General features: G+C 38.7%; 1 protein-coding gene across 2 annotated transcripts in view; it reads left to right on the top strand.

The window, feature by feature from the left end:
* Positions 1 to 13,119, top strand: part of tspan4a (tetraspanin 4a) — a 100,401-nt gene that overhangs the window by 71,590 nt on the left and 15,692 nt on the right. For both annotated transcript variants that reach the window (XM_083553128.1, XM_083553129.1), the window contains one exon: positions 7,888 to 7,962. In XM_083553128.1, the coding sequence (XP_083409254.1) occupies positions 7,888 to 7,962 (75 nt within the window). The remainder of the gene's footprint in view (positions 1 to 7,887; positions 7,963 to 13,119) is intronic.

The following is a 13,119-nucleotide window of genomic DNA, read 5'->3' as shown; positions in this document are numbered from 1 at the left end:
CGGATACTCCTGCCACGCCTTTTTCGTTCGTGGAGATGACGAGCTCTTCACTGTGAAGAATGTTGCTTTGTCTCAGAGTTGTAACCGTACACCTGAGGTTCATCATTGGTGATGATTCTCCTCATGAAGGACGGAATGCTGCTGGAGTTCTCAGCAAACCTCGACATGGTGTTCCTTCTGCTCCTGGGTCAACAGCCTGCCGTATGTTCAAATCCCACGTGAGGATCGCCTGGACTGTTCCATATGAAACACTGAAAACGGCAGCGATGTTGTGGATTGTTCTCTGACGATCATCATGCATGAGTTACTGAGAATAGATTTAGACATTTTCCAGGGTTGAGCTTGTTGAAGGTCTTCCTGATCTCTCATTGACTTCTAGAGATGTTCTCCCACTATTTAAAACACCTCAAACGACTTGTTTGCAGCGTCGGCGTAAACTTGCAGAATCACATCAAATGTGTCTGTGGCAGATTTGATCAGTTTCACATCGGATTTCACATTTGCTCTTTGTTCTAACTTTCAGACGTGGTAACGCATGTGAGCAGAACATCACCAGCTCCCGATGTACACAGGACAAAATTCTTTTGCCGCACTGACTTATGAAGGTTGGTGCTCCCTGAGATTGTGCGTGCTGCCTCGTGCTGCCACCTGTTGGTGTGTTACCAATCTAGTCTTAAAACTTTTAGAGATCACCTCGTATAATATAGCTGCTGCTGCTGCTGCTGCTGCTGATGATGATGATGATGACAGCACAATCCCAGACTTGCTCCTCAGACCTCAGTGTGAAAACATTATGCACATCTCTTGTAAATAATCCATAAAACCCTGAACATTGTGCTCTGAACCTCGGGCAGCCTGCAGTCCTGTTTTTATTCAGCCCAGCAGCCTTATTCAGCTGATAAACGACTCCCGATGCTGAATTTAAAGCGAAGTGGCGGGTCGAAGGTCATCTCATCATCCTGGCTATAAACCCCGGTCACGTCTTCGAGCTCCAGTCCTATTGATGATGATGATGGTGATGAGCATCACAGACACAAGACCGGTCTTATTACAGATTGTGTAGCAATGAAGCGGGAATGAAATGACTCAATTACAGAAGATAAAGGAGATAAACAGCACTCGGAGTGAATATCTGTCTTCTTTCGCTTCCTTTTCTAACTCCAATGATTTTCCATTAAAGACGGATTCACAAAGCTGGAGAATTAAATCATCTTAATGAAACGGATCTGCCCTCTGGGCAATCGGCTGGAAAAGAAACACTGTGTGTGTTACAGTAAAATACAACACTGAAGCTGATTATTTACCTTAAACTGCACATCCCCCAGTGTTTTATTGCTCTTACACCACCGATTCATTCTTTAATTATTTAGGATAAGAATAATTAGAAGGATGGGAGTAAAGCTGCTATACAGTGCGTCCAAAAGTTCTCACAGAGCTTCACTTTTTCCATGAGTTGTTATGTTACATCTTTTTTCCAAAATGGATTAAATTAATGATTTTCTTCTCAAAATTCTACAAATAAAACCCCAGAATGACAACATGAAAAAAGTTTGTTTAAAATCTTTGCAAATTTATTACAAATGAAATCACATGTACATAAGTATTTACAGCCTTTGCTGTGACACTCAGAATTGATCTCAGATGCATCCTGTTTCCACTGATCATCCCTGAGATTTTTCTACAACTGATTGGATTCCACTTGTGGTCAATTTAGTTGATTTATTGTTTGCACTTGGTTGCACACGATGTACTTTAAGTGGTGAGGACACTTACTTTAGTCCTGTAGCAATGTGTTGTGTGGTGGAGCTCTGTGTTGTGTGATGGAGCTGTGTGTTGTGTGATGGAGCTCTGTGTTGTGTGATGGAGCTCTGTGTTGTGTGATGGAGCTCTGTGTTGTGTGATGGAGCTCTGTGTTGTGTGATGAAACTCTGTGTTGTGTGATGAAACTCTGTGTTGTGTGATGGAGCTCTGTGTTGTGTGATGGAGCTCTGTGTTGTGTGATGGAGCTCTGTGTTGTGTGATGGAGCTCTGTGTTGTGTGATGAAACTCTGTGTTGTGTGATGGAGCTCTATGTTGTGTGATGGAGCTCTGTGTTGTGTGATGGAGCTCTGTGTTGTGTGATGGAGCTCTGTGTTGTGTGATGGAGCTCTGTGTTGTGTGATGAAACTCTGTGTTGTGTGATGGAGCTCTGTGTTGTGTGATGGAGCTCTATGTTGTGTGATGAAACTCTGTGTTGTGTGATGGAGCTCTGTGTTGTGTGATGGAGCTCTGTGTTGTGTGATGGAGCTCTGTGTTGTGTGATGGAGCTCTGTGTTGTGTGATGGAGCTCTATGTTGTGTGATGGAGCTCTGTGTTGTGTGATGAAACTCTGTGTTGTGTGATGGAGCTCTGTTTTGTGTGATGGAGCTCTATGTTGTGTGATGGAGCTCTATTTTGTGTGATGGAGCTCTATGTTGTGTGATGGATCTCTGTTTTGTGTGATGGAGCTCTATGTTGTGTGGTGGAGGTCTATGTTGTGTGGCGGAGCTCTGTGTTCTGTGATGGAGCTCTATGGTGTGTGGTGGAGCTCTATGTTGTGTGATGTAGCTCTGTGTTGTGTGGTGGAGCTCTATGTTGTGTGGCGGAGCTCTGTGTTCTGTGACGGAGCTCTATGTTGTGTGTTGTAGCTCTGTGTTGTGTGATGGAGCTCTATGTTGTGTGATGAAACTTTGTGTTGTGTGATGAGCTCTATGTTGTGTGATGAAACTCTGTGTTGTGTGATGGAGCTCTATGTTGTGTGATGGAGCTCTGTGTTGTGTGATGGAGCTCTGTGTTCTGTATGGAGCTCTATGTTGTGTGATGGAGCTCTGTGTTGTGTGATGGAGCTCTGTGTTGTGTGATGGAGCTCTGTGTTGTGTGATGGAGCTCTATGTTGTGTGATGGAGCTCTGTGTTGTGTGATGGAGCTCTGTGTTGTGTGATGGAGCTCTGTGTTGTGTGATGGAGCTCTGTGTTGTGTGATGGAGCTCTGTGTTCTGTATGGAGCTCTATGTTGTGTGATGGAGCTCTGTGTTGTGTGATGGAGCTCTGTGTTGTGTGATGGAGCTCTGTGTTGTGTGATGGAGCTCTATGTTGTGTGATGGAGCTCTGTGTTGTGTGATGGAGCTCTGTGTTGTGTGATGGAGCTCTGTGTTGTGTGATGGAGCTCTTTGTTGTGTGATGGAGCTCTGTGTTGTGTGATGGAGCTCTGTGTTGTGTGATGGAGCTCTATGTTGTGTGATGGAGCTCTGTGTTGTGTGATGGAGCTCTGTGTTGTGTGATGGAGCTCTATGTTGTGTGATGGAGCTCTGTGTTGTGTGATGGAGCTCTGTGTTGTGTGATGGAGCTCTGTGTTGTGTGATGGAGCTCTGTGTTGTGTGATGGAGCTCTGTGTTGTGTGATGGAGCTCTGTGTTGTGTGATGAAACTCTGTGTTGTGTGATGGAGCTCTGTGTTGTGTGATGGAGCTCTGTGTTGTGTGATGGAGCTCTGTGTTGTGTGATGGAGCTCTATGTTGTGTGATGGAGCTCTGTGTTGTGTGATGGAGCTCTGTGTTGTGTGATGGAGCTCTATGTTGTGTGATGGAGCTCTGTGTTGTGTGATGGAGCTCTGTGTTGTGTGATGGAGCTCTGTGTTGTGTGATGGAGCTCTATGTTGTGTGATGGAGCTCTGTGTTGTGTGATGGAGCTCTGTGTTGTGTGATGGAGCTCTGTGTTGTGTGATGGAGCTCTGTGTTGTGTGATGGAGCTAAAAAATACTAATTTAATCCATTTTGGAATAAGGCTCTGAAGCTCTGTGAAAACCTACTGGATTTGCTGAAAGTGCTTTTCACACTGGAGACTCCTTTCACAGAAAATCTCACTGTTGCAACAAACCTTATTAACAAATTCTGCTGTTATTATAAAAAAAAACGAGAGAAACTGGAGTAGTGTTGGTGTTGATGCAGAAATCATTACTGTTAGCAGTTCTTCTTCATTTGTCATGTTTTGATATTTGTCTATTCTACCAATTATTTTGTAGGGGCGGAGCCAATAACCTTATGTGATGTTACTTCGTTATTACTTTATGCACCAATCAGATCTCTGTACTGTGCTGAACGTTTTGACGTGTCACATGACCATGTTGTGGCGTCCTACTGTTCTCTCAATCCTCTTATCGCATCTTCTTGTTTTATCCTTTCATCTCATCCTATAGTTGTCTTGTCTCATCCTTTGGTTTTCTAATCTTGTCCTGTCATCTTTTGCTCTCATTTTCTCCTCTCGTCCGTTTATTTGTTTTATTCTCTCATTCTCTTGTTTTCTCATCTTCTCGTTCTTTTCCTCTCATTCTCTTATCCTCTTATTCTTGTCCTCTCATCCTCTTCTTCTCTTATCTTCTTGTTCTTATGTATCATCCTCCCATCCTCAGCCATGACCTTTCTCGGGTTAAGTTATTAACCTTTTCTCATCCTCTCATTTTTTAGTTTACTTGTTGTCTTATCATCTTATTTTATCCTCTCATCTCATCTTCTGGTCTTTTTCTATCGTCTCCTCCTCTCCTCCTCTCCTCCTCTCCTGGATTTATCTCAGGTTAAATCACTAACCATCATAATTTCAGTTTTCTTCCTGCTTGGAGATTCCTGACCTTTCCAGCTTTGCTCAATGCCCAGTTATTGATTTTCCCATCGAGGCAGCACTTCTCCTCTCCACCACGCCCGAATGATCTTCTCTCCTCAGCACAGGAAGTGACACGGGTTTCTTTTCTTCTCCTCATCCTGAAGAGGGAACGGAATAAAATACGTCTCCTCGACTCCTGCTGTAATTTCCTTATCTGTGAGACCTTCACTTTACTTCACTGCAGATTTGATTGCCATCATTCCAAGATCTGTTGTTTTTTTAACGTGTATGTGTGTGTGTGTGTGTGTGTGTGTGTGTGTGTGTGTGTGTGTGTGTATCTCACATCATATTTATTTTTCTTACATTTTTTAAGTTATAATTTTTAATAGAATCATATGAATGGTGACACAGAGAAACTTCTCACACTTGTCTGATTACTGACCTTCACTCGTCTGCTTCATTTTTCTGTCACACTCCTAATGAATGTTCTCGTCTCTAAACCACGAGTTCGACCTTTTATGTCCTTGTTTTCACTTTTCTAATTGTTTTCAACATTACACACACACAGAGGCTTGAGACAGATGCAAATGTGGATTTGTAGCTCAGAAAAAGGCTGAAGAATCCAAACCTGAAGTTCAGTGCCAGTGGAACAAAGTCACAGTGAACTTTTACTTCTCGAAGGAACACAAGGACACACAGAGGTATAAATACACAACTTAAGAAAATGTCCAAAAAGAGAAATGTGACTCATTAGGGAAACAACCAATAGCAGGACAGAGGCGGAGACACCACAAGCTGCTGCATGCGAGAGATTTACAGTTCAGACCTTAGCTCGAGTTTCTCTTCTCGCTCGTTTTAACGTTCTCCATGTCCATGTGGGTTTCTTCTGATTTTCCTTCTTTGGTTTGAGATGCTGCATCTTCACTGTGCTCTCTGAAGGACCAACACCGTGTTCAGTGTCCACTCCAGAATACAAACACAATCATTTTCCATTCATTAATCTAAGAGAAAGAATGGATAAATGAATGAAAAAAAGAGGGGGAAAAGCATGAATGAAGGAACGAATGAATTAATGAATGAAAGAAAGAATGAATGAAGGAACAAATGAAATAATTAACAGAAAGATGAATAAATGAGAGAATTAGGGGGAAAGTATGAATGAATAAAGGAATGAATGGATGAACAAATGAATAGATAAATGAAAGAATAAATGGACAATTGAATAATTGAATAAATGAATAAATGAATGAATGAATGAATGAATGAATGAGTGAACGAACAGACAGATGGACAAACAAATAAATGAACACGTGAATAAGATTAGAAGTAAATGTAAACGAGTTGCAGCTCCACATTGTCCCTGTAATTATTTTCTTCATTCGTTCCTTTAAAACTTTCACACTGGTCCATAAACTCCATCAGATCCATCATCAAGCAAATCATCTTCACTCCCAATACGATCCCCTCTGCTGCTCCATGTACTGTTTACTCACTAAAAACTATTTCTGGGTTTTGTGTGTGTGTGTGTGTGTGTGTGTGTGTGTGTGTGTGTGTGTGTGTGTGTGTGTGACAAAATGTTTCTTGGTGAAAGTGATGAAGATGATGAAGGTGATGAAGGTGCAGCCATGTAGTTCCTGTTCCTGGAGTTTGATCATATTGTCTTTACGGCTCGATACGGAACAGTGGGAAGTCGTTTGGTTTGAAGGATCAGGAATATCACCTGGTCCTCAGAAAGGTTCCTCCTGAATCAGGAGCATTGCTTCATCTGCTCGCTGAGACTCAGACTGATTTCAGGAAAAGCAGTCGATCAGGAATAATCAATGGACGGATCGAGATTGATGCTTTCAGGCGTTTAATCCTGTATAAACCCACTCAGTGTGCATCGCTAACAACCACCGCTCGTGTACGCCATCCATCACACACACACACACACACACACACACACACACACACACACACACACACACACACACACACACTTCATTAGAAGACGCAGAAAATAAACATTACGCTGAGCGTTTATTCCTCAGTCGCTGCAGCTTCTTCAGTGCCTCGTATTTCTTACGTCCTGTAGTGTCATATTTACAGTAGTGTGCAAAAGTTTGTGCACCGTTACAGCTTCACACAGCTGATGCGCCTCAGAGTAACACACCCAGAGACGAGATGTTACGGGAAAACAATCATTGTAAAGTTGATGAATTTTCTGACAGGACGTTCTGAAGTGCTTCTTTTTCCTTTTACGCTGCAGCATGTGGCTGAGGAGTACAAGAGTTTTTACTCTGTCCTGAAAATGTTCTTGTAGCGTGCGTGTCCATGTGAAGCTCTGCTCCTCGTGTTTTTAGGAGTAGTCACAGGTTTATCTATATTTGGCTGAAGAATGATTTTGAAAAATGCCAAAAAAAATAAAAACAAGTCCACAAGTCATAAAGCATTAATATTAAAATGTTTGTTAATCGATTTGAATTAAAGATTAATTTTTTATTTCCATTTTGGTAGCAAACATTTTGCCAAAAAATGTTCTCTATTGTAAATATTCTCGAGTCATCTATAGAACTAAACTTTTAAAAAAGATCTATAATTGCTGTATATGAATTGTAAATGAACAGCTTCAGGAACACAAGGTTTCACTTTTCATCAGTTTGTTTATAGAGAAAAATAAAAAAATTATTTAAAAACATTTACAAAAAAACTAATTTATTTAAAAAACGACAATTTATTGGCTTGTCACTATGAAAAATAACAAATAAGTATATAAAAATATTTTAATATATTTAAAAAATGAATGAAATTGTGTCATGTTATGGATTAATTTTAAACAAAACGTTATTTATTTACTGTGGAATGCATAAAGATTAAGATATTTTTCACAGATTTAAAAATGTATTAATATATAGTATATAATTTTCTAAAAAATGATCAGTGGGAAATGAAATGAACACATGATAATTGTTTATTATAGATAGAAGATGAAACTGAGTGAATGATATTGTCGTCTTTTTCTCACGTCTTTTCCCTCTGACGTCACGGCTGATTCACTGAGAGATAAACGATGTGATCTGTCACGTGTGTAAGGCGTCTGTTTTATTACCTCTTGATACGTTTATTTGCCGTTTCTATCGCTCTTCCTCTCGCCCTCCTCATGTCTCACGCCAGGTTTGATAGACGATGACAGACTGAGGCTGAGGGATCGATTTAGGATTGTAGAAGAAAACGCACTTCTCCATCGGTCTGTTCTGTAACTCCATTTCACCTCATCTTTTTTCTTTCCCTCAACAGTTCTTCATCCTGCTGCTTCTGATCTTCCTGCTGGAGATTCTGTTCATCATCCTCTTCTTCGCCTATCAGGATCGGGTAAGTTTAGCCACTTCATCACTTTCGGTTTTGATGTTATTATAAGCTCCACTCTTCTGAGAAGATGTTCCACTGGATTTTGTGGAGATTTAATCAGCTACAAGGGGTGCAGTCAGCATGAACAAGTCATTGTGCAATCGGGTTGAAGCCCTTTAGCAGGAGATCTTTCACTCCAACCCATAGACAGCAGATCTTCATGGTTGTGGCTTTGTGCACAGGAGCATTGTGCTGAACATGCTGAAACGGGTTTGGGTCTCCTAGTTCAAGTATATGGAGAAGTAGATCCTACTGCACTCAAAGACATTCTGTAGAACTGCGTTTCTCCTGAATCCTGAACTCACTCAGCTTCCAGGTTGTTTATCACACGAGTTTGAAGAGAATACTAATCGATCAAACCTGAAACCAGCTGCTCGCTGAATTCTGTGTAGATTCTTTTATTTCACGCTGCTGCTATTCGACTCGTCTTCAATCCAAATGAGTGAAAAATGGATCATTCTCCAGAGTTCAGGAGCTTCAGAGCTTCAGAGACGGTTGTGGTTGTTTTATTTTTTATAGAGATGCACTTTATTTCACAGCACTGAGCCGAGCTACAGTACATCTGTGGAGAAGAATCGCAGGTGTGAAATAAAAAGAAAAACACACAAAAATCCCGTACAAAATTCTCAGAGACGTTTCAGTTGGAAGCAAAAAATTGATCATTGTGATTGGAAAACAAAAATCTGTTATAAACAAAAAAATGTAATATACAATTAATATTCAATTAGATTGAAATATCAGATTGTTGAAACAGTGAGACAAAAATCTTCAGTCTAACACCTGATCTGTCTGCAGTGAATAACCTGAATAAACATTATTAAGTTTGAATAATTACTTATCTGAAATTATTTGATGAAGTTCTGTAAAATCATGGCTGATTATTGTAATAATTACAACAACAACAAACAACAATAATAATGATAAAAAAAAATTATTATTATAATCGATTAATGAAGTAAGAATAAAAAATAAACAAAGAAAGAAAAAATAGAAGACTTCCTTTTGGTGTGTGTGTGTGTGTGTGTGTGTGTGTGTGTGTGTGTGTGTGTGTGTGTGTGTGTGTGTGTTACACTTGTGTATTATTTTTCTGTCCCCTCAGGTGTGAGGCTTTAACACAGACGCATTGTGAATCACTGGCTGTGTTGACAATTCGCCCTGCAGTTTGTGTGTGTGTGTGTGTGTGTGTGTGTGTGTGTGTGTGTGTGTGTGTGTGTGTGTGTGTACTCCAACATGATGTTTACTTGCAGCGTGTCAGTTTAAATAGATGACTGTGTTTCTCCAGAGCTGTGTGAACTCCAGTAACCTCTGCTGGAGAAATCTTCATTTCTGGTCAAACAGGAAAAACAACGCTTTCTCTTCGATTTCTTGTTTTTTTCGCGAGTGTGTTTACTGTGTGTCATCTTTCGAACATGGCCAGATCTCAGCAGGACACCTTAAATATTACGTTGACATTATCAGAGTGACACGACGAGGACGAGAAGACGGTCGGATCAATTCGGCTGCTGAAGAAAGGAAACGTCTCCTGGCTCCTCGCTCAGAATCTTCTGATCCACCACTTCCATGTTTAATGCATGAGTTCCTCCTGAGCTGCGGCTAAAGAGCTGAAGGTCACAAACAGGCAAGCCGAGCACTTAGCATCATGTTCCACAATACAGCACCACGATACGGAGATGTATCGATATCGCGATAAAAAATATCACCAGATTTCCCCGGCGTAATGATTTATTTATTCTGCCTTTTTTTTGTATTCAAACAGTTTTTATAATAATCATCATTAATATGACTATTTTTTTAAATGTAATATTAAAAAAAAAGGAAACAAATAAATTTTGTAAAAATGTAAATACAATTTATCAGCTTTAGAATTTTTCAATATATCAAATGTTTCTCTAATTAAAAATCATAATAATAATTGTTGTTATTAATAATATTATTATATATTACAACAATCATAACAATAATAATAATAATAATAATAATAATAATAATAATATAATAATAATACAATCTTAATAATAATACTATTGTATTATTATAATATAATAATAATAATAATACAATTATTTATTATTGTTATTATCATAATAAATAAGAGTATCAAGTATAAATTATAACCAATGCAGAAATAATAATACCAATTATTTAAAAAAAATAATAAATAAATACTACTAGTACTTATAATAAAAATAAATAAATAAATAAATAAATAAATAAATAAATAAATAAATAAATAAAATAATAATAATAATAATAATAATAATAATAATAATAATAATAAAATTAGACCTAATTTCTGGATTGTTGTGTGTAAATATATATATTATTTTTGTAGGTTAATCTTTTAGTTTTAATATTAATTTTTTTTATATATTTTACATATTTTTAAAAGCTTTAGCTAATTAATATGAATTAATTAATATATATATATATATCTCACTTTTATACATGATATTTTAGATGTAATATATTTTGTTTATTATTAATATATGCATTGATTGCATGCATATTATTCGACATATTATTTTAACATATATCTCTAAGTATAATTTTATTATAGAATTTTTGATTGTTAATCCTGAATACAATTTTAAAGTCAAAATTATTACCTCCATCATTCTAAAAAAAAAAAACCCTCTGACACTATAAACTCTTAAAGGTCACGGCTCAGAAGAAGGTCACGTTCCATCTTTTGTCTGGATAATATTTCAGGTATTTGAGGGCAGAATGGATAAATGATACTGTGAAGGTTTCTGCTGAAATCCCGGCTCGGGACGCTGCACACGGATCTCAGATGGTTTGTGCAGAAGCTCCTGAAATCTGCGACGCTGCAGTCAGGATTGATCTTGTGGCGAGACTTCCTGTGTTTTTCTGCAGTCTATTGTGTGGATGGAAAGCATGCATGAGTGTGATTTTTGCTTCATTATATTTGCGTGTTAGCTTAGGAAGAGCATCGTTATCAGTAATAAAGCGTGAGCTTCTCGGAGCTGAAATGAGAGCTGAGCGGCGTGACATCGCTTCTCCACGCTCCACTGAACTAATTACTGCAGAGAAGAAGAGGAGAAAGGAATCCTCAGGTGTGGACTGTCTTGCTTTTGGCTCTGAATATCGTCAAAATTAGGCGAAAGGGATTTTGCCATTTTTCTCCCAGGAACAAAGTGTTGGCACCTCAGTGGTGTTGGAATCCATCTGCTTTAAACTCTCAGTTAATTACTGAGCCGCGGCTTCCTGAGTTCTTCTCGACTCAGCACGCATGTTTCATAGCAGTACAGTTATTATATCTCCAGTGAATCTTCAGCTCTCAGTTGCTAAACATTGCGCATACATTCATTACAATCAATGTTTTGCAAAGCTCCTGTCAAGTCCAAGTCCAAGACCTGACAAGATTAAGTCCAAATCCGGTCTGAATAAACACGAGACCCAGTCATGTGTTACTCCAGTGATCTTCTCATAACAAGGATTTGTGTGAGAAAACAAAACACAAAATAATTAACACAAACACAAATTAATTTTATTCAGACTTTGTCTAGAAGACCAACACACAAGACTGAGACAAGTCCAAGTTTAAAAGACAGAAGAACCCTGACGATACAGAAAACTACTGATGTTGTTTTAGAGATCAGTCTCGATATCAAACATCAATTATCTCAGTTTTCTCATAATCTTATGTGAAATTATGCTCCGCTTTTTTTCTCTTAAAGTTGTTTCTATAAACCAGTCTAAGATCTTTACCAGAACCGGTACCAGTCCCAATTATATATTGAGTTACACAGCACTTTTCAGATTCGAGTAACTGTGGATCAGAAAACTTCCACTACTTCAAAATCATCTTTATTACAGAATCAATATAAACGTATATGTACAGGAAACAGCTGGATTTTCACAGGAAGTTGTAGAAGTTTCTCTATAAGGTAATGTTGGGTTTTTCTTTTTTATGATATTCTGCTTAATACATTTTAGATTTGATTGATTTAAGAGAAATGTCATGTTGGGGTTCAAATATATGACAACTGCAAATGAACACATCACAGCGTGGTTTCTGTCCCGACTCCTTCAGTTATGATCTTAGTCCTGATTCTGATTCTTCTGTTTATGATCTCAGTCTTGATTTGGACACATTCATTTATGATCTTGGTCTTGGCTCAGATGCCTCCGATTATGATCTTAGTCCTGACTCTGACTCTTTCATTTAAGATCTTAGTCCTGACTCTGACTCCTTCAGTTATGGTCTTAGTCCTGACTCTGACTCCTTCATTTAAGATCTTAGTCCTGACTCTGACTCCTTCAGTTATGGTCTTAGTCCTGACTCTGACTCCTTCATTTAAGATCTTAGTCCTGACTCTGACTCCTTCAGTTATGGTCTTAGTCCTGACTCTGACTCCTTCATTTAAGATCTTAGTCCTGACTCTGACTCCTTCAGTTATGGTCTTAGTCCTGACTCTGACTCCTTCATTTAAGATCTTAGTCCTGACTCTGACTCCTTCATTTATGATCTTAGTCCTGACTCTGACTCTTTCATTTAAGATCTTAGTCCTGACTCTGACTCCTTCAGTTATGGTCTTAGTCCTGACTCTGACTCCTTCATTTAAGATCTTAGTCCTGACTCTGACTCCTTCAGTTATGGTCTTAGTCCTGACTCTGACTCCTTCATTTAAGATCTTAGTCCTGACTCTGACTCCTTCATTTATGGTCTTAGTCCTGACTCTGACTCTTTCATTTAAGATCTTAGTCCTGACTCTGACTCTTTCATTTAAGATCTTAGTCTTGACTCTGACTCCTTCAGTTATGGTCTTAGTCCTGACTCTGACTCTTTCATTTAAGATCTTAGTCCTGACTCTGACTCCTTCAGTTATGGTCTTAGTCCTGACTCTGACTCTTTCATTTAAGATCTTAGTCCTGACTCTGACTCCTTCAGTTATGGTCTTAGTCCTGACTCTGACTCTTTCATTTAGGATCTTAGTCCTGACTCTGACTCCTTCAGTTATGGTCTTAGTCCTGACTCTGACTCTTTCATTTAAGATCTTAGTCCTGACTCTGACTCCTTCAGTTATGGTCTTAGTCCTGACTCTGACTCTTTCATTTAAGATCTTAGTCCTGACTCTGACTCCTTCAGTTATGGTCTTA

This window comes from Silurus aristotelis (assembly GCF_946808225.1).
Source record: "Silurus aristotelis genome assembly, chromosome: 10".
NCBI classification, from domain to species: Eukaryota; Metazoa; Chordata; class Actinopteri; order Siluriformes; family Siluridae; genus Silurus; species Silurus aristotelis.
This window is presented reverse-complemented; position numbering and strand designations above follow the sequence as displayed.